Source organism: Bombina bombina, chromosome 1, assembly GCF_027579735.1.
Source record: "Bombina bombina isolate aBomBom1 chromosome 1, aBomBom1.pri, whole genome shotgun sequence".
NCBI lineage: Eukaryota > Metazoa > Chordata > Amphibia > Anura > Bombinatoridae > Bombina > Bombina bombina.
Window position 1 is genome coordinate 1,530,508,652 of NC_069499.1, and position 23,454 is coordinate 1,530,532,105.

The window sequence follows — 23,454 nt, forward strand, 5'->3', positions numbered from 1 at the left end:
TCGTTATGTTGGAATACTGCCCTGCGGCCCAATCTCCAAAGGGAGGGGATCATACTCTGCTTCAGTATGTCACAGTACATGTTGGCATTCATGGTTCCCTCAATGAACTGTAGCTCCCCAGTGCCGGCAGCACTCATGCAGGCCCAGACCATGACACTCCCACCACCATGCTTGATTATAGGCAAGACACACTTGGTCTTTGTACTCCTCACCTGGTTGCCGCCACACACGCTTGACACCATCTGAACCAAATAAGTTTACCTTGGTCTCATCAGACCACAAGACATGGTTCCAGTAATCTATGTCCTTAGTCTGCTTGTCTTCAGCAAACTGTTTGCGGGTTTTCTTGTGCATCATCTTTAGAAGAGGCTTCCTTCTGGGACGACAGTCATGCAGACCAATTTGATGCAGTGTATGGTCTGAGCACTGACAGGCTGACCCCCCACCCCTTCAACCTCTGCATCATTGCTGGCAGCACTAATACATCTATTTCCCCAAATACAACCTCTAGATATGATGCTGAACACGTGCACTCAACTTCTTTAGTCGACCATGGCGAGGCCTGTTCTGAGTGGAACCTGTCCTGTGAAACCGCTGTATGGTCTTGCCCACCGTGCTGCAGCTCAGTTTCAAGGTCTTGGCAATCTTCTTATAGCCTAGGCCATCTTTATGTAGAGCAACAATTCTTTTTTTTTTCAGATCCTCAGAGAGTTATTTGCCATGAGGTGCCATGTTTTACTTCCAGTGACCAGTATGAGAGAATATAAGAGCGATAACAACAAATTTAACACACCTGCTCCCCATTCACTCCTGAGACCTTGTAACACTAACGAGTCACATGACACTGGGGAGGGAAAATGGCTAATTGGGCCCAATTTGGACATTTTCACTTTGGGGTTTTGTTGCCAACATTAATGGCTGTGTGTTGAGTTATTTTGAGGGGACAGCCAATTTACACCGTTATACAGGCTGTACACTCACTACTTTACATTGTAGCAAAGTGTCATTTCTTCAGTGTTGTCACATGAAAAGATATAAAAATATTTACAAAAATGTGAGGGGTTTACTCACTTTTGTGAGATACTGTACATTGTTCATTATAGAAGCATTTTTGCTAAAACAGCAAAGAATAGAGCAAATATGTTTCTAGAAAAAACTGAAATACAATCATTAAAATTTCAATTATGAATATTATATCCTTTTAATATAGTAGTAACTAACATTGGTTAACATGGCTCTAATACAGTTTAAGTTTTTTATTGAAAGTTATCACCTTCATATCATTTTTGTCACTTTTTATTACAAAAGATTTTCTTTCAAATACTTCACATGACAACCACACTTCTCTGGGCTCTAATTTTTTACAGCTTTTACTTATTCCACTAGTTGCCAAAATAATGAATTTATCAAAGCTATCTTGCCAAACGTGGGGAAAGTTTGGAAAAGCCATTTGCGATAACTGAATAACCAAGAAGTAAAGTTGCACTCTCACCACAGTAACAGCGGTTGAATATAACTGATGAAGGACGGCACTCACTGGTCTTTCCAAAGTTTACTTTAATAGAAAAAAAAAGTGACGTTTCGGGGGCACACTCCCCTTCCTCAGACTACACTTTGGAAAGACCAGTGAGTGCCGTCCTTTATCATAATATATATATATATATATATATACACACACACACACACACACGAATACTGCACAGTGGTTTAGGCTTTAAGCATGAAATAAAATTTAAAAAAAAAAAAAAAAAAAAAATCATTTCAGATAAGAGTATATATTTGTAAATAACTATCCATCCAATTATTAATTGTAAATTTTCTTGGTACCACCATAAGCAGCTAGCTCCAACCTCCTGAGCCTACCTAGGCATAATTTTGAATAAAGGATACCAAGAGAAATAAAGAAATTAGATAATATAAGTAAATTGGAGAGTTGATTAAAATTGAATTACGAAGCAATGTGGGTTTTATGTCCCTTTAAGAGACATAAAAGCACATTTGAAATGAACAGTAAGAAACCACTTATTTCGAGATAGTCGAGAAATGCTTTTGAGTGAACACAGATATTGGGATTGTTATCTTACACACGTATGCCAGTAGGTTTCTGACACAGTCCAACTGCCAGTAAAAAAATAAATAAATTAAAAAATAAAAATAATATGTATTAATAAAATGTATCACAGTTAAGTCCCTTGAAAATCAGGCATTTTAGGTCAAATACAGCAAATGTTTATTAAAAAAATAAAATAAAAAAGGTAACATGACCCTTTAAGTGGGATGGGGCTTAGATATGAGCTCAATAAATTCATTTCCCCAACTCCCCTAGTAAAGGAAATACCTGTCTCAGCCATTTCCTTAATAAGTGTGATGTCATTATATGCATTCACACACGCCTCTGTGCAAGATATATTACAATGCCTTGACTTTTTACATATTTTGTTACATTACAGCCTTAAGTTCAATGTTTTATTAATCTGAATTTTATGTGATGGATCAGAACACAATAGTCTAAGTTGGTGAAGTGAAATGCGAAAAATATATACATAAAACTATTTTTCGAAATAGAAAACAGAAAATTGGCATGTGTGTATGTATTCACCCCCTTTGTTATGAAGCCCATAAAAAGCTCTGGTGCAACCAATTACCTTCAGAAGTCACATAAATTAGTGAAATTATATCCACCTGTGTGCAATCTAAGTGTCACATGATCTGTCATTATATATACACAACTTTTTTAAAGGCCCCAGAGGCTGCAACACCTAAGCAAGAGGCACCACTAACCAAACACTGCCATGAAGACCAAGGAACTCTCCAAACAAATAAGGAACAAAGTTGTTGAGAAGTGCAAGTCAGGGTTAGGTTATAAAAAAAAAAAATATCCAAACCTTTGATGATCCCCAGGAGCACCATCAAATCTATCAAAACCAAATGGAAAGAACATGGCACAACAGCAAACCTGCCAGGAGACGGCCACCCACCAACCGGGCAAGGAGGGCATTAATCAGAGGCAGCACAGAGACCTAGGGTAACCCTGGAGGAGCTGCAGAGTTCCACAGCAGAGACTGGAGTATCTGTACATAGGACGACAATAAGCCGTACGCTCCATAGAGATGGGTTTTATGGCAGAGTGGCCAGAAGAAAGCCATTACTTTCAGCAAAAAACAAAATGGCACGTTCTGAGTTTGCGAAAAGGCATGTGGGAGACTCCCAAAACGTATGGAGGAAGGTGCTCTGCTCTGATGAAAATAAAATTGAACTTTTCGTCCATCAAAGAAAACGCTATGTCTGGCGCAAACCCAACACATCAAATCACCCAAAGAACACCATCCCCACAGTGAAACATGGTGGTGGCAGCTTCATGCAGTGGGGATGTTTTTCAGCAGCCGGGACTGGGAAACTGGTCAGAGTTGAGGGAAAGATGGATGGTGCTAAATACAAGGAGATTCTTGAGCAAAACCTGTACTACTCTGTGCGTGATTTGAGGCTAGGACGGAGGTTCACCTTCCAGCAGGACAATGACCCCAAACACACTGCTAAAGCAACACTTGAGTGGTTTAAAGGGAAACATGTAACATGTGTTGGAATGGCCTAGTCAAAGCCCAGACCTCAATCAATGTGGTCAGACTTAAAGATTGCAGTTCACAAGCACAAACCATCCAATTTGAAGGAGCTGGAGCAGTTTTGCAAGGAGGAATGGGCAAAAATCCCAGTGGTAAGATGTGGCAAGCTCATAGAGACTTATCCAAAGCGACTTGGAGGTGTGATTGCCGCAAAAGGTGGCTCTACAAAGTATTGACTTTAGGGGGGTGAATAGTTATGCATATTGACTTTTTATGCTCTTTTGTCCTATTTGTTGTTTGCTTCACAATAAAAAAAAAAAAAAAAAAAAACCATCTTCAAAGTGGTGGGCATGTTCTGTAAATTAAATGATGCAAATCCTCAAACAATCCATTCTAATTCCAGGCTGTGAGGCAACAAAACACAAAAAATGCCAAGGGGGGTAAATACTTTTGCAAGGCATTGTATATTCTACAGCATATTACTGTAGATATAAAACCACATGCACGTGAGATGCAGATCTCTCTGCTTATTCCTGCGCTACTCTTGCATATACTCTGTAGCACGGAGCATACCTACCAATCAGTAGCTAACTATCAGTGCCTGTACACCAATATACTAGTTTTAAAAAAGGGAAATGCAGCCTTTTTAACACTTTGCATTGCAACATTCATGCAAATTTTAAACCAACATTAAATCCCCATATTGCTTATGTTTTCCCAAACGTTAATCTGTAATATTTTAAGTAAAGTTGACGCAATAGTAAATTCAACCTGTACAACAGTATAAAGCATAAATTGGAAAAAAAAAATAATAATTATTATTATTATTTTTTTTTTTTTTTTTTTTAAATGGATGGTTTAAAAAGGGACAGGGAAAACCAAAATTTTATTATTTCATGATTTGGATAGAACATGCAATTTTAAACAACTTTTCAATTTACTTCTATTATCAAACTTGCTTAATTCTCATGTTATCCTTTGCTGAAGGAACAGCATTGCACTACTGGCAGCAAGCTGAACACATCTAGTTAGCCAATTTAAAAGAAACAAATGTGTGCAGGCACCAATCAGCTTATTCTTTTTCAACAATGGATACAAAAATTACAAAGAAAATTTGAAAATAGAAATTAATGTAAAAAGTGTCTTAAAATGAAACGTTATCTGAATCATGCAAAATTAATTTTGACATTCATATCCATTTAAGGTACTGGAATATCTATTTTAGCATTACGGACACTTTGCAGGTTGGAAACAGGGGGGATATAAAGAGATTTAGGATCAATGCCCATGTCCATACTTTACATGACACTAGTAATTTAGAAGTGAATCCTCTGCTAAAGGAAAGCAGAAACAATAGGATTCTTTTCAAATCGTTCAGCAGTGGCAAAAGTCTTATGTGGCTTTAAAAAATTTTGGACATTCCAATTCTTAAAGGAACATTCTAGTGTAAAAATAGAAATGCACTTTCATAAGAACAATCCATTTTGTAACACATTTCCTTTCTTGTAGGGGCTATATAGACAATGAAAACCATGCTCCCAAGTATAAAGATACAGCTGATGAATTACAAAAAGCAGGCATACATGAATATGCTCCAGTTACTGGTCACACCCTGAGCTGGAACAGGAGTGCAACACACAGTAAAATAAGGGAATCTGTTTTAAAAAAGAATATATGCTAACACGAAAACATAATTTATGCTTACCTGATAAATGTATTTCTCTTGTAGTGTATCCAGTCCACGGATCATCCATTACTTGTGGGATATTCTCCTTCCCAACAGGAAGTTGCAAGAGGATCACCCACAGCAGAGCTGCTATATAGCTCCTCCCCTAACTGTCATATCCAGTCATTCGACCGAAAACAAACAGAGAAAGGAGAAACCATAAGGTGCAGTGGTGGCTGTAGTTCAATTAAAATTTAGACCTGCCTTAAAAGGACAGGGCGGGCCGTGGACTGGATACACTACAAGAGAAATAAATTTATCAGGTAAGCATAAATTATGTTTTCTCTTGTTAAGTGTATCCAGTCCACGGATCATCCATTACTTATGGGATACCAATACCAAAGCTAAAGTACACGGATGATGGGAGGGACAAGGCAGGATTAAGCGGAAGGAACCACTGCCTGAAGAACCTCTCCCCCAAAAACAGCCTCCGAAGAAGCAAAAGTATCAAATTTGTAAAATTTGGAAAAAGTGTGAAGCGAAGACCAAGTCGCGGCCTTGCAAATCTGTTCAACAGAGGCCTCATTTTTAAAGGCCCAGGTGGAAGCCACAGCTCTAGTAGAATGAGCTGTAATCCTTTCAGGGGGCTGCTGTCCAGCAGTCTCATAGGCTAGGCGTATTATGCTCCGAAGCCAAAAGGAAAGAGAGGTTGCCGAAGCTTTTTGACCTCTCCTCTGTCCAGAGTAAACGACAAACAGGGTAGATGTTTGACGAAAATCTTTAGTAGCTTGTAAGTAAAACTTCAAGGCACGGACTACGTCCAGATTATGTAAAAGACGTTCCTTCTTTGAAGGAGGATTAGGACACAATGCTGGAACAACAATCTCTTGATTGATATTCTTGTTAGAAACCACCTTAGGTAAAAACCCAGGTTTGGTACGCAGGACTACCTTATCTGCATGAAAAATCAGATAAGGAGAATCACATTGTAAGGCAGATAGCTCAGAGACTCTCCGAGCCGAGGAAATAGCCATCAAAAACAGAACTTTCCAAGATAAAAGTTTAATATCAATGGAATGAAGGGGTTCCAACGGAACTCCTTGAAGAACTTTAAGAACCAAGTTTAAGCTCCACGGGGGAGCAACAGGTTTAAACACAGGCTTAATTCTAACCAAAGCCTGGCAAAATGCCTGGACATCTGGAACCTCTGCCAGACGCTTGTGCAAAAGAATAGACAGAGCAGAAATCTGTCCCTTTAAGGAACTAGCTGATAATCCTTTGTCCAAGCCTTCTTGGAGAAAAGACAATATTCTAGGAATCCTAACCTTACTCCATGAGTAATTCTTGGATTCACACCAATAAAGATATTTACTCCATATCTTGTGGTAGATTTTCCTGGTAACAGGCTTTCGTGCCTGTATTAAAGTATCAATGACTGACTCGGAGAAGCCACGCTTTGATAGAATCAAGCGTTCAATCTCCATGCAGTCAGTCTCAGAGAAATTAGATTTGGATGATTGAAAGGACCTTGTATCAGAAGGTCCTGTTTTAGAGGCAGAGTCCATGGTGGAAAGGATGACATGTCCACTAGGTCTGCATACCAAGTCCTGCGTGGCCACGCAGGTGCTATCAGAATCACAGATGCTCTCTCCTGTTTGATTTTGGCAATCAGTCGAGGGAGCAGAGGAAACGGTGGAAACACATAAGCCAGGTTGAAGAACCAAGGCGCTGCTAGAGCATCTATCAGCGTCGCTTCTGGGTACCTGGACCTGGATCCGTAACAAGGAAGCTTGGCGTTCTGGCGAGACGTCATGAGATCCAACTCTGGTTTGCCACAATGATGAATCAACTGAGCAAACACCTCCGGATGGAGTTCCCACTCCACCGGATGGAAAGTCTGACGACTTAGAAAATCCGCCTCCCAGTTCTCCACGCCTGGGATATGGATTGCTGACAGGTGGCAAGAGTGGTACTCTGCCCAGCGAATTATATTTGAGACTTCTAACATCGCTAGGGAACTCCTGGTTCCCCCTTGATGGTTGATGTAAGCCACAGTCGTGATGTTGTCCGACTGAAATCTGATGAACCTCAGTGTTGCTAACTGAGGCCAAGCCAGAAGAGCATTGAATATCGCTCTTAACTCCAGAATATTTATTGGAAGGAGTTTCTCCTCCTGAGTCCACGATCCCTGTGCCTTCAGGGAATTCCAGACTGCACCCCAACCTAGAAGGCTGGCATCTGTTGTTACAATTGTCCAATCTGGCCTGCGAAAGGTCATACCCTTGGACAGGTGTACCCGAGACAACCACCAGAGAAGAGAATCTCTGGTCTCTTGATCCAGATTTAGCAGAGGGGACAAATCTGTGTAATCCCCATTCCACTGACTCAGCATGCATAATTGCAGCGGTCTGAGATGAAGGCGCGCAAATGGCACTATGTCCATTGCCGCTACCATTAAGCCGATTACCTCCATACACTGAGCTACCGAAGGGCGCGGAATGGAGTGAAGAACACGGCAAGCATTTAAAAGTTTTGATAACCTGGACTCAGTCAGGTAAATTTTCATTTCTACAGAATCTATAAGAGTCCCAAAGAAGGAGACTCTTGTGAGTGGGGATAGAGAACTCTTTTCCTCGTTCACTTTCCACCCGTGCGACCTCAGAAATGCCAGAACTATGTCTGTATGAGACTTGGCAACTTGAAAGCTTGACGCCTGTATCAGGATGTCGTCTAGACACGGAGCCACCGCTATGCCTCGCGGTCTTAGAACCGCCAGAAGTGAGCCCAGAACCTTTGTAAAGATTCTCAGGGCTGTAGCCAACCCGAAGGGAAGAGCTAGAAATTGGTAATGCCTGTCTAGAAAGGCAAACCTTAGAAACCGATGATGATCTTTGTGAATCGGTATGTGAAGGTAGTCATCCTTTAAGTCCACTGTGGTCATGTACTGACCTTCTTGGATCATGAGTAGGATGGTTCGAATAGTTTCCATTTTGAAAGATGGAACTCTGAGGAATTTGTTTAAGATCTTTAGATCTAAAATTGGTCTGAAGGTTCCCTCTTTTTTGGGAACCACAAACAGATTCGAATAAAAACCCTGTCTTTGTTCCGTCCGCGGAACTGGATGCATCACTCCCATAACTAGGAGGTCTTGCACACAGCGTAGGAATGCCTCTCTTTCTTTATCTGATTTGCAGATAGCCTTGAAAGATGAAATCTCCCTTGTGGAGGGGAAGCTTTGAAGTCCAGAAGATATCCCTGAGATATGATCTCCAACGCCCAGGGATCCTGAACATCTCTTGCCCACGCCTGGGCGAAGAGAGAAAGTCTGCCCCCTACTAGATCCGTCGCCGGATAGGGGGCCGTTCCTTCATGCTGTCTTAGAGGCAGCAGCAGGCTTTCTGGCCTGCTTGCCTTTGTTCCAGGACTGGTTAGGTTTCCAGGCCTGCTTAGATTGAGCAAAAGTTCCCTCTTGTTTTGAAGCGGAGGAAGTTGATGGTGCACCTGCCTTGAAATTTCGAAAGGCACGAAAATTAGACTGTTTGGCCTTTGCTTTGGCCCTGTCCTGAGGAAGGGTGTGACCCTTACCTCCAGTAATGTCAGCAATAATTTCCTTCAAACCAGGCCCGAATAAGGTCTGCCCCTTGAAAGGAATGTTGAGTAATTTAGACTTCGAAGTCACGTCAGCTGACCAGGATTTAAGCCATAGCGCCCTACGCGCTTGGATGGCGAATCCAGAATTCTTAGCCGTTAGTTTAGTCAAATGAACAATGGCATCAGAAACAAATGAGTTAGCCAGCTTAAGTGTTCTAAGCTTGTCAATAATTTCAGTCAATGGAGCTGTATGGATGGCCTCTTCCAGGGCCTCAAACCAGAATGCCGCCGCGGCCGTGACAGACGCAATGCATGCAAGGGGCTGTAAAATAAAACCTTGTTGAATAAACATTTTCTTAAGGTAACCCTCCAATTTTTTATCCATTGGATCTGAAAAAGCACAACTGTCCTCAACCGGGATAGTAGTACGCTTTGCTAAAGTAGAAACTGCTCCCTCCACCTTAGGGACCGTCTGCCATAAGTCCCGTGTAGTGGCGTCTATTGGAAACATTTTTCTAAATATAGGAGGTGGGGAAAAAGGCACACCCGGTCTATCCCACTCCTTGCTAATAATTTCTGTAAGCCTTTTAGGTATAGGAAAAACATCAGTACACACCGGTACCGCATAGTATTTATCCAGCCTACACAATTTCTCTGGTACTGCAACTGTGTTACAGTCATTCAGAGCAGCTAATACCTCCCCAAGCAACACACGAAGGTTCTCAAGCTTAAATTTAAAATTAGAAATCTCTGAATCAGGATTCCAAGAATCAGAGATGTCACCCACAGACTGAAGCTCTCCGTCCTCATGATCTGCATATTGTGACGCAGTATCAGACATGGCCCTTACAGCAACTGCGCGCTCTGTATTTCTCCTAACCCCAGAGCAATCGCGCTTGCCTCTTAATTCAGGCAACCTGGATAATACATATGACAGGGTATTATTCATGATTGCAGCGATGTCCTGCAAGGTAATCACTATGGGCGTCCCTGATGTAATTGGCGCCATATTAGCGTGCATCCCCTGAGCGGGAGGCGAAGGGTCTGACACGTGGGGAGAGTTAGTCGGCATAACTTCCCCCTCGTTAGAATCTTCTGGTGATATTTCTTTTATAGTTAAAGACTGATCTTTACTGTTTAAGGTGAAATCAATACATTTAGTACACATTCTCCTATGGGGCTCCACCATGGCTTTCAAACATAATGAACAAGTAGTTTCCTCTGTGTCAGACATGTTTAAACAGACTAGCAATGAGACTAGCAAGCTTGGAAAATACTTTAAACAAGTTTACAAGCAATATAAAAAACGTTACTGCACCTTTAAGAAACACAAATTTTGTCAAAATTTGAAATAACAGTGAAAAAAGGCAGTTACACTAACGAAATTTTTACAGTGTATGTAACAAGTTAGCAGAGCATTGCACCCACTTGCAAATGGATGATTAACCCCTTAATACCCAAAAAATAATAAGACAAAAACGTTTTGTTTTTTTTGTTTTTTTTTCCCAGTCACAACAACTGCCACAGCTCTACTGTGGCTTTTTACCTCCCTCAAAAACGACTTTGAAGACTTTTGAGCCCTCCAGAGATGTCCTGGATCATGCAGGAAGAAGCTGGATGTCTGTGTCTGTAATTTTTGCTGTGCAAAAAAACTGCAAAATAGGCCCCTCCCACTCATTACAACAGTGGAAAGCCTAAGGAAACTGTTTCTAGGCCAAATTCAAGCCAGCCATGTGGAAAAAAACTAGGCCCCAATAAGTTTTATCACCAAATACATATAAAAACGATTAAACATGCCAGCAAACGTTTTATATTACATTTTTATAAGAGTATGCATCTCTATTAATAAGCCTGATACCAGTCGCTGTCACTGCATTTAAGGCTTTACTTACATTAGTTTGGTATCAGCAGCATTTTCTAGCAAATTCCATCCCTAGAAAAATATTAACTGCACATACCTCATTGCAGGAAAACCTGCACGCCATTCCCTCTCTGAAGTTACCTCACTCCTCAGAATATGTGAGAACAGCCATGGATCTTAGTTACTTCTGCTAAGATCATAGAAAACGCAGGCAGATTCTTCTTCTAAATACTGCCTGAGATAACCAGTACACTCCGGCACCATTTAAAAATAACAAACTTTTGATTGAAGAATAAACTAAGTATAAAACACCACACTCCTCTTACGACCTCCATCTTGGTTGAGGCTTGCAAGAGAATGACTGGATATGACAGTTAGGGGAGGAGCTATATAGCAGCTCTGCTGTGGGTGATCCTCTTGCAACTTCCTGTTGGGAAGGAGAATATCCCATAAGTAATGGATGATCCGTGGACTGGATACACTTAACAAGAGAAACAGGGATTTTTATTTCTACACTAGATAGTCCCTTTAATAGGACATTAATGTAAAATGAAAACTTTGTGCTTGCAATTTAAAAAATTCCATTTAACTTGTTCTCAAACCTCAAATTTCTATATTTCCCTTGGTCTCCTTTTTATCAGAGCAGGAGTGTGCAACCTGAAGTAATTATCAATTTCATGTAAGAGACTTTTGAGGGTGGATGTTGTGTTTACGCACCCTGCCGCTTTGTGTATAAACTTTATACACACACACAAACCATGACAAAATGTGCTATGTTCTGCCATACATATTTATTTATACCTATTTTGTTCTAATTTCAGCAGCGACTATTCTAATGGATTTGAACGACTTTGTTACAAAATAAAACCACCTGTGCTTGTGTACAAACGGTAAGCATAGCATTTGGTTTAGAATGGTTCTAAAGGGGTTAAAGTTTTTTTTTTTTTTTTTTTTTTTTAACCAAACTTTTAAATCAAACTTAAAAGACTGGTAGAGAAGATAAAACGTCAAATATCCATTTATAGTCCAGGAGAGATTTTTATTTTTTATATATAAATATTAAAATATAGCCCAAATTAAAAGTTAATGTGATGTGTCTCCTCAGATCTCCCGATCTGAAAAATGGGAGGCATGAGACATTTTAAGCTGTTTAAAAATTGTGTGCTTTATCTGAATCATAAAAAGAAAGAAAATGGAGGGCGCTCTATCGGAGTGTAAATATAAAATTAAAAAATTAGAAGGAGGTGCTAACTGTGAATATTGATATAAGTTCAACTTCAATAAAGTGGTAATAGAAAGGATATTCAACCCAGTGATTACACAGTGTGCAAAATAGCTATATAAAAAAAAAAAAAGGGGGTGTCTAAACCACAATCTCTGAAAATATATTAATAAAATCTAAACATTTCAGCTAGTATTTACTAACCAATGAACTAAGTGTATACAAATGGAAACTACTGCTCTATGAACGACAGATACTGAAATGTGTGTGCAATTACATATAATTTATTAAAATAGACAAGATACATAGATGTATAGATCGATATATGATATATATGTACATCAATTCTAATATATGTGCATTACGATGGTAACATACATATAGGCTAAAATTGCAACTCCTAGGCTGCGAATTACTATGGAACAGAACACAAAATATAGAATATACAATTAAAAAAAAAACAATATATAAAAATGTCCAATAAAAACTAATGTTTGGGACGTCTCCCAAAAGAACACCAAGAAAATTACCACCAAAAAATAGTCAATATATATATTATCTCATGAAATCACCTCCAACAGCGTTATACGCGGGATACAACACAGTCTTTTGCGATTGTTAACGTGTTATAACCTCCAACAGCGTTATATGCTTAACATAACAGTGTGGGTCGATTCCTATAACAGTTTCCCCTTGGATATCGTGCTCCTTCACTGATGTATAGACATGGATACAAAGCAGGGATCCCAGCATATGCCTTCTTGCTCTTAGCGGCAGGAAAGAGATTACTATGACAAGATAACTTTTCTGTTTGTTTCCACACTTTGTAAAGATGACTTACATAACACTCCTGGAATCACGTGTTGCAGTTTGCAAAAAGCCGTTACTCACTGTTACGTAGCAGATGTACGATCTCCTCTATGTGATAGCTGAAATGCTGCACTTAGTGCATTTGCACGCACAAAACTTTTCAGCTCTCCAAATCCGCCTTGTTGTGTAGCGGGTAATGTTTCCGATTGTCAATTTGGTAACGAGTTTGGCCAAACTCTCCGAATGGAGAAACTGTCTTGATAATACAGTGTACCACAGCACCCATTTGGAGAGTTTGGCCAAACTCGTTACCAGATTGACAATCGGAAACATTACCCGCTACACAAGGCGGATTTGGAGAACCTAAAAATTTCCTGCGTGCAAATGCACTGAATGCAGGATTTCAGCTATCACTTAGAGGAGATCGTACATCTGCTATGTAACAGTGAGAAACGGCTTTTTGAAAACTGCAACACATGCGATTCCAGGAGTGTTAAGCAAGTCATCTTTACAAAGAGTGGAAACAAACAGAAAAGTTATCTTGTCATAGTAATCCCTGTAGTGTCGCTAAGCGCAAGAAGATATATGCTGGGATCCCTGCTTTGTATCCATGTCTATACATCAGTGAAGAAGCACGATATACTAGGGAAACTGTTATAGGAATAAGCCTGCACTGTTATGTTAAGCATATAACGTTGTTGGAGGTTATAACACGTTAGCAATCACAAAAGACTGTTGTATCCAGCGTAGAACGCTGTTGGAGGTGATTTCACGAGAATATCCACGTTACTGTGTACAAGTTACACACATACATATATACATACACACACACTATTTTTGGTGGCAATTTTCTTGGTGTTCTTTTGGGAGACGTCCCAAACAGTTTTTAATTGGACATTTTTATATATTGGGATCATTTCAAAATTAAATTTTCATAATTCAGATAGGGCATGCAATTTTAAACAACCTTCCAATTTACTTTTATATTTGCTTTGTTCTCTTGGCATTCTTTGTTGAAAGTTAAACGTAGGTAGGCTTATATGCCAATATCAAAGCCCTTGAAGGCCGCCTCTTATCTCAGTGCATTAAAAAATTAAAATATCAATTTAATAAAAAAAGTTATTTAGCTACTTTAATTGTCAATCAGCTTTACTTTAAAAGGGACAATGCATTCTGTGAAGTAGCTGATAATGTTAAAGGGTCAGTAAATCCACCAAATAATGATATCTAAAATTCTGCACATAGTGCAGCATTATATAACATTAGCCTAGCGCCAGCTTTCTAAAGCAAAGTATTTCAGAAATATTTACCTACGAAAATTGATTTTACAGAGCGCCACCCCTGGCTCTATTAAGCAGGTCTGTTTTTTACCTAAGCGCATCAGGCATGCTGTCTAGTCACAGCGTGCCCGATCACGCTATTAAACTGAATGTAGCTCTGGTCTGGTAGCGGGAGCGAGCTACATTCAGTTGAATGTAGCATGCCTGATGTACTTAGGTAAAAAACAGACCAGTTTAGTAGAGCCTGCAGCGGCGGTCTGTAAAATTCCATTTCGTAGGAAAATATTTCCGAAATACTTTGCTTTAGAAAGCTAGCGCTAGGCTAATGTTATATAAATCTTCACTATGTGCAGAATTATATAACATTATTTGGTGGGTTTACTGGCCCTTTAATTATATACAAAGCTGCTGCATGAACACATTACAAAAAATATGGGCCCTCTTAATCAACCGCACTAGGATTTTGATTTCTAGTTTATATACCTATGGCCAAAATTACAGTATTTATATTTTAAATATAGGTGGTGGTTTCAACAGGCAAAAACAGCTATTTCAAAGGATGAAATAAAGGCAAAGGAAATATTTGTTTTAAAAAAAAAACACAGAATACACTCACGCAGTAAAATGTCCCTTTAAGAATGCTTTGAATATTGTAGCTAATAGAAATTGTACGTCTTTAAAATACTGGAAGACATCAAGAGACAATGGAGACATTTATGTCTCAGTCCATGAACCAAATATATCTGTAGCACATTTGTTTCTACTAAAGAGTCATGTGACAGATAACTGAAACAATCTTCAAATAACTAAAAACAGGCAATAAATTGTAGGCTCTGTGCAAAATATTACTTCAAAAAGCTCACATGAACAAGCATTAACATAACACTTTATATTATCTGTAAAGATAGGATTCCTTTTAGGTAAATTACAGAATTCTCAGATGAAATGTATCATGTCTAAAAACAATATTTAAATATTTCATTTACAATGTACTTTACGACAGATTTAGATTTATGAGACAGACTATAAAAAGTTTAGCAAATCTCCATCTCCAGTTGCTTTACAAGTCTATTCCAAATCAAGTGGAACCGCACAAATACTAAGAAGACAAACCTGTTGAATGTGTCATTTACACACACGTGCATGTATATTTATAAACACAGCAACTGAATAGTTCTAGCTCAATGTGTTGTGTGTATCCTAATGTTATTAGTAAGAGTATTTGTATTACATTGTCAGTAATGACTAACCTCTTGGCTGCCACTCTCACACATACTAACAATCAATTTGTGGAAGCCAAAAATGTAGTAGGTTTTCCCTGCAGCTTTGCTGGTAAACGTCCAGGCTGGAGCATACTTTTGAAAGTGGGCAGTGTTGGAACACTGCTCCAGGTCGCCATGCACAAGAATGAAAGGACCCAGAAACCAGACAGCACCACCCCAGGATACCATATACAATGACAATGTGAATTACTAAAAATAACAAGAATGAAACCCAGATGTGGCTCCCCATCGTATAACACAACAGGGGGAGCAGGAAATAAAGGGATAGTCTTGTTAAAATTAAACTTTCATGATTCAGATAAAGCATGCAATTTTAAGCAACTTTCTAACTTACTCCTATTATCAATGTTTTTTCGTTCTCTTCTTGGTAGCTTTATTTGAAAAAAGCAAGAATTTAAAGCCTAGGAGGCGGCCCATTTTTGGTTCAGCACCTGGGTAGCGCTTTCCGATTGGTGTCTAAATGTAGCCACCAATCAGCAAGTTCTACCCAGTTGCTAAACTAAAAATGGGCCGGCTCCTTAGCTTACATTCAAATAAAGATACCTGGAGAACGAAGAAAAATTAATAGGAGTAAACTAGAAAGTTGCTTAAAATTGCATGCTCTATCTGAATCATGAAAGTTTAATTTTGACTTGACTATCCCTTTACGAGCGCGCAGCATTTAGACACAAAGCTAGGTCCCGGCTGTGATATACTTGACTCCTGGACCCAATTTATTGTTGTCATAATGATCTGGCGACCTGTATTTATTGAGCCCTGTCTACCTGAATGTTTGTATGATAAAAAGAAAACTTTATTTATAAGATTGCTTGTGTTATAAAGTTAAAGTGACAATGCCTCAACAAAGTAGGATGTATACAGAAAAATTATGGGAAATTTTTGAACTTTTAAAAAAAATTAAAGTAGAATTTGCACACATTGTACAAGCTATATAAGATTGTGTTTTCCAATTAAAGAAATAAAAGGACAAAAAAGCAATTGTTGGAATATATTCTGTAATACAGCAGACTAGAGCATACTAGGAGGAACCCTTGCTGACATACTTTATCAAAATATTCAATTATGACTGTCAAGCTGTATTTAGTTACTATGCTATCAGTATTCTATTTTTATTATATGTGCGTTGCTATTTTACAGCTCAGCTAATTATATCTAGGTTGTTCCTAATATAATATAATTATAGCAAAGATAATGAATGTGTTCATTTTTTATTGCCTCACACTTAGAAATGTGTTTGTGTGAGTAAAATTATATAGACTCAGTCACGGCAAGTGGGGGGGAGGTCTTAGTTTTGTTATATGTTGCAGAAAAAAAAAAACTTCTAACAAATTATTTTATTCATATTGTAATCTGAGGCAGCCATTTTTTTCCTCTAACTACGAGCTAACTGCTGATTGGTGGCTGCACATATATGCCCCTTGTCATTGGCTCAACAGTTGTGTTCAGCTCTCAGTAGTGAAATGTTGCTCCTTTATTAAAGGATACCAAAAGAATGAAGCTTATTTGATAATAAAAGTATATTGGCAAGTTGTTAAAAAAAAAAAAATTGTGTTCTATCTGAATCATGAAAGAAACATTTTGGGTTTTTATGTCCCTCTATAATGGACATGTACATTTTTAATTTGTTCTACAAGTAACAAGGCACTTCAAGAAACCCAATAAGGCACAGTGTGAGCTATATTATATAGATAAAATAAGGACAACTATTTTAAAATCCGTATTTACTTGACCATTTAAAGTGGTAACACCTTATTACCATTTTGCATTATTGCTTCAGTCACTCAGTATTATTTTAGTATACAAAACAGAAAGGTGAATACAGCATAGTGAACAAAATGTTACCATTTTTAACATGCAACAAGATTAGTAATATAGCGGAGTAACTCTTTAGCTACCAGAGAAGGGTGCAGAGTGCTTCTACATTTAAATGTCTTGTCACCAGAGGCTGCTGCTAAACAGGAACTTAGTTATTCTAGTATGAGAAGTATACAAAAACATATACACACTAAAATAAAGTTTCATTGTGTCATTACAGAATATTAACCTAAACAAATTCAGACTAAGCCAAAAGATTAAATGAAACTGAGAATAGCTGTGAATTATTTTGCTTTGAGTGAAGCAGGGGTTGTGTGTAATTCACTATGACGGGACAACTGGTGTCACTGGACTGGGAAGTGTGCGATACAGAGAATCACTGACGTGTGGTACCATGTCACTAGTGTAAACAGACATGAATTCACTGGAACCACTAGTGTTATTAACGGTGTCACTGCATCGGTATACGGAATCTATAATTTGAGTCACTAGAGTTCAGTAACCTGGTGTTACTGGAATCAGTAGTGTGAGGGGACTTGATGCAAAATGCCTTAGTGTCATTGAGTCAGTACTTTGTGATATGCTGTCCTATGGCACTAAACAAACAGCTGTGAGATTTAAATTTAGCTATTTGGGTATTGTGTAATTGGAATTATATTCAAGGTGCCCTGGTGTCACTAGAGGGTACCTTATTGTCTGTAAACTCAGAAGAGTGAGATGAAATGGAGTAATTTTTAACCATTCAAGACAAATTCTTGGTATGATGTAAAATGCCTTAACTAGTGTGGGATACCTATGTGTCACCTGAGTGACTGGTTTGGGTACCCTTTCATGAGGTGCGCTAGTGTCACTGGTGTGAGGGTTACTGGTTTCACTGGTGGGGTGCACATACACTAATACAACTACAATGGGATACCCTTGTGTTACTGGTGGGTACCATGGAATGAGATACGCTAGTGCCACTGGTGTGAGAGGAACTGGTTTATCTGTTGGGTTGCGCATACACTGATACAACTATTGTGGAATTCCCTTGTAATAGCTATGAGATGCACCAGTGTCACTGGTATGAGGGGTACCGATCTACCTGGTGGGGTGCTCATACACTAATACAACTAGAGTGGGATACTAGTCGGTACCGTGGCATGAGTGGGCCAATGTCACGTGTGCAGGGGGGTACTGGTTTCCCTTTTGGGGAGCGCATATACTAATACAACTAATGTTGGATACCGTAGTATGAGATATGCCAGTGTCACTATTGTGAGTAGGGTTGCCAGGTGTCCAATATTCAACCGGACAGTCCAGTAAAATCTGTACAACAATATTGGACACTTAAAGGGACAGTATACTATAAAAATGTTTTTCCCTTAATGTGTTTTTAATTCGTTTTTGTACCTGCTGCAGAGTATAAAATGTATGAGATTTGCTTTTTAAGGCTTATTTGTGTATATGAATTAGCTGATTTTGTGTTTTGAAGCCACAACCTAATAAAATGGGTAGAGCTTGTAGGTATAATCAGATCGCATTACTTTATCACATTGTATGTACATATAACTGCTTCTTTATCTTATATCTGTCCATAAACCAATCACCAATACTTGGAGAGAACAATGGAAAATTAACATTGTATTATCTTATCTCTTCTATAACCCACTGGGAGTGTAATTTCTTCTACTGGCTGTGTTAACACAGCTTGGCCTTGAGGCCAAAAACTTTCAGGATGGGTAGGGATACCACAGGCTAAATAAACTAATTAAAATGCCAATATAAGGTTAATGGAAATACTTGTAAACAATTTAATACACTCCAGCAGGTAAAGTGGATCATTGGGAACAAATTAAAAAGGAGACATGTTAGAGTAAACTGTCCCTTTAAATGTCCAGTATTTTTAAAGACCCCTGTCAATTAAATGTAAAGGGCCTTCTAGGCCTTTATGCATTAGAAATATGGCTCAAAAAGAACTTACATTGTGCATGTTCTATTATATCTGCTACAGGCAACAATGGGTGTTTAATCATAGCTGGGTGTGTACCTCTAGCAGCCAAGGGGGTCACATCACTGCTCTGCACATGTGTTACTGGCAACCAAGGGGATTAAATCAATGCTTAGTTGTGAAAAATATGTGGTGGGATCAAGGGTGGTTGAGCTTTTGTGGAGACATTGTGTGAACCCAGCTATGTCCCGTATCCAATCACCTATAGGTCGTCCAGTATTTTTATGAAGCACAGCTGGTAACCCTAGGTATGAGGGGTACTGGTTTTCCTGGTGGGGTGCGCATACACTGATACAACTAGTGTGGTATACCCTAGTGATACTAGTGGGTATCGTGGCATGAGTGGACCAGTGTCACTGGTGTGAGGGGTACTTTGTTCCCCTGGTGGGGTGCGCATACACTGATATAACTAGTGTGGGATACCCTAGTGATACCAGTGGGTACCGTGCCATGAGATGCGCCAGTGTCACTATGTGACAGGTACTGATTTCCCTTGTGAGGTGTGCATACACTACTACTACTACTACAACTAGTGTGGGATACCCTAGTGATACTAGTGGGTACTGTGGCATGAGGGGGCCAGTGTCACTGGTGTGAGGGGTACGTACCGTGGCATGAGTGGGCCAGTGTCACTAGTGCAAGGGGTACAGATTTCCCTTATGGGGTGAGCATACACTAATAGAACTAGTGTGGGATACCCTAGAGATACTAGTGGGTACAGTGGCATGAGATGCACCAGTGTCACTGTGTGAGAGATACAGGGTTCCCTTGTGGGGTGCACATACACGGATGCAACTAGTGTGGGACACCCTAGTGATACTAGTGGGTACAGTGACATGAGACGCACCAGTGTCACTGTGTGTGGGGTACATGTTTCACTTGTGGGGTGCACATACACTGATACAACTAGTGTGGGATACCCTAGTGGGTACAGTGGCATGAGATGCACCAGTGTCACTGTGTGAGGGGTACAGGTTTCACTTGTGGGGTGCACATATTCTGATACAACTAGTGTGGGATACCCTAGTGGGTACAGTGGCATGAGATGCACCAGTGTCACTGTGTGAGGGGTACAGGTTTCACTTGTGGGGTCTGCATACACTGATACTAGTGTGGGATACCCTAGAGATACTAGTGGGTACAGTGACATGAGATGCACCAGTGTCACTGTGTGAGGGGTATAGGGTTCACTTATGGGGTGCACATACACTGATAAAACTAGTGTGGGATACCCTAGTGATACTAGTGGGTACAGTGACATGAGATGCAACAGTGTCACTGTGTGAGGGGTACAGGGTTCCTTTGTGGGGTGCACATACACTGATAAAACTAGTGTGGGATACCCTAGTGATACTAGTGGGTACAGTGACATGAGATGCACCAGTGTCACTGTGTGAGGGGTACAGGGTTCACTTATGGGGTGCGCATACACTGATACAACTAGTGTGAGGGGTTACTGGCTTCATGGATTTGTTGTCACTATGTAAGGGACAGCACCCTAAGGCCTAGCCGCAGAAGCCCCCACCTCTTCAGCGTGTTTCCTCAGCGCCTTCTCTCTCTCGTACTGAGTGATGAGCTGCTCGTTGTCCTCCTTAAGCAGCTCCAGTTCCACCTCGTGCTCCTGGTTCTCGGCAAACACAGCGTCCAGGTTTTCCAGCACGGCCACCACCAGCGGCATTAGCTCCTTCACTACGTCCTCATCATACTTGCCAATGAGCCGCTCGAACTCGCGGTATATGGAGCTGGCCAGGCCCGACACCCGCTCAGACATGACGGCCGAATTCCCCGGGTCTTCCTGGTACACCACACCGTCCTCCAGCTCCATGTCGGCGGGTAACGGTGCCGGTCCGGGAATAGGTGTATGTGCAGCGCCTGGACTTTGTGATGTTTTTCTCGGTTAGCTTCCTCCAGGCGGCACCGCCACGTTTGACGTCACGATCCCAGCCAAGACTGGAGAGGCCGAGCTTGGGAACTTGTCTGCCGCCTCCGTGCTGCGGGCGCTAAATCCCACAACTTGTGACCGGTCAGACATCACATGCAACCAAAATTACAGCATCTTCGCTGTCAGATTATACAAATGCTCACATTTCACCTCATATTTTTATATACCCGAAATGCCCTGTTTATGAAAACGAGGAGGAGATTGTTTTATATCATACAATGGCTGCTCTGGGGTTTTACAGTTATATTTTACCTCACAATTTCATTTACTTATTTATTTTTCTATCACGCATACTTGCCAACAGTCCCTGATTTCCAGGGACAGTCCCTGGATTTTGTTGTATGTCCCTGGATTTTTTTTTGTCCCTGGAAATGTCCCTGAAAATCTCTTTTGCATAACATTTGTTGTTTGCATTGATAGATATATATATATACACACACACATACATATATACAGATAGATGGATTATAATTAGATATAGCGTATTAATGAAATATAATTCATTCCAAATGGAATATTATTATTATTGAATTGGTTCACATATTATTTGTCTTTCTAATTTTGATGCTGTGTTGTAAAAATAACCATATGTCCAGAATGTGTTCCAGAGACTGGGTAGGTGTAAGAGCTTGGTGCTGTAATCTGTATAATAAACTATGGATAAGTCTAAATTATACTATTACTTTCAAATGGGTGTGTTTTGATTGCAGAACTGAGTGGGCAGAGCATTTGAACAGTAGGTCGTCAATACTCCAGTAACCTGCTTTCTTGCTCTGCTGCAAAGTGTCCCTGGAATTTTTTTTTTAAATGTTGGCAACTATGTATCACGTAACTTTTTTGTTACCAGAATTTATTTTTAAAAAACAACAATCGTGCCCAGTACTATCAAAGTAGTTGATAGCAGATAGCGCTGTGTAAATATCGAGCTACCGAGTTTACTTTATAGATTAACAAGTACAGTCCGTTATATATTTATAGAATTTGGCAATTGCCGATATAGAGTTGTCACACTGAAACAACATAACACTATTTGAGACCAGTTCAGGCTCACTAGCCTACAAGTTATGATTTATTTAATATATATATATATATATATATTAGCTGTATTAGTCCAGTAGTTAAATATTAAAATAAGAAGAGTATTTCAGTATATCATATTGATCAGTATTCCAGACATCCCGATTCTCCCTGATTGTAATATGGGCTCCCTGATGCCAGCAAATGGAATGCAATCTCCCTGAAACTCCAAGTACACTACTATGATCTAATGTGGCCCAAATCCGGAAAAGTGTTTCTTTAAGGAATGCCATTGCCTTTAGTTGCTGGAACGTTATAGAACCCTCAAAGCAGAGGCATAACTAGAAACCACAGGGCCCAGGTGCAAGAATCTAAGAAGGCCCCCCTCCAGTGAATTTGATACATATCTCTTTTTTTTTTTTTTTTTACATTTAACACAAAAAAATGTGAATCAGATTACATGTCTGCAAGAGGAGGTACCCTTTGCCCACAGTCTGTGAGATGGTCTGACCCCCATTTTACTGTATATAGTGACACTGTTTAACCACCAGTACTGTATATAGTGAGTCAGTGACACAGTCTGTAATCTGCCGGTGAGATGGCTGGCCTGCCCCTACCCGCCCCAGTACTTTATAAAGTGACCACAGTAGTCTGTGACATGGTCCAGCCCCCCCGTACTGTATATAGTGGTACTGTATAGACTGACACTGTTTACCCCCGCTCCCCCAATGCTGTAGTAACAAGGTCTGTAATTTGCTGGTTCCACAAACATACACACACACATACATGCAAAAATACACACACAGTCACATACACACACACACACATACATGCATAAATACACACACAGTCACATACACACACACACACATACATGCATAAATACACACACAGTCACATACATACACACACACACATACATGCATAAATACACACAGTCACATACATGCATAAATACACACACAGTCACATACACACACACATACATGCATATATACACACACAGTCACATACACACACACATACATGCATAAATACACACACAGTCACATACATACACACACACACATACATGCATAAATACACACACAGTCACATACACACACACATACAAGCATAAATACACACACAGTCACATACACACACACACACACATACATGCATATATACACACACAGTCACATACATACATACCCACACACACACTCACATAAACACCAATGGGTTAAACAGAAACACTAACCCCTATAGTCAGAGACACTAGTGAAACATCATGCCACACTCACATGATATCAGTGCAGGCAGTGGCAGGTCGTTTTTTATTGCAAAAAAAATAAAAACATTTTTTGAAGCTGGGCCCCCACCCTTGGGGGCCCAGTCACAATTGCGACCTCTGCACCCCCTGTAGTTTCGTCCC

General features: G+C 39.9%; 1 protein-coding gene across 4 annotated transcripts in view; it reads right to left on the minus strand.

Moving 5' to 3' along the window:
• SPAG9 (sperm associated antigen 9) overlaps window positions 1–21,039 on the minus strand; it is an 828,940-nt gene extending 807,901 nt beyond the window's left edge. For 2 of the 4 annotated variants that reach the window (XM_053708441.1, XM_053708423.1), the window contains exon 1: window positions 20,604–21,037. In XM_053708441.1, coding sequence (XP_053564416.1) covers window positions 20,604–20,903 — 300 coding nt within the window. In that variant the 5' untranslated portion in view covers window positions 20,904–21,037. Of the gene's footprint in view, window positions 1–20,603 lie in introns of all 4 variants that reach the window. The other 2 variants (XM_053708414.1, XM_053708433.1) reach the window with 2 other exon arrangements.
• Between the last annotated feature and the right edge of the window lie 2,415 nt (window positions 21,040–23,454).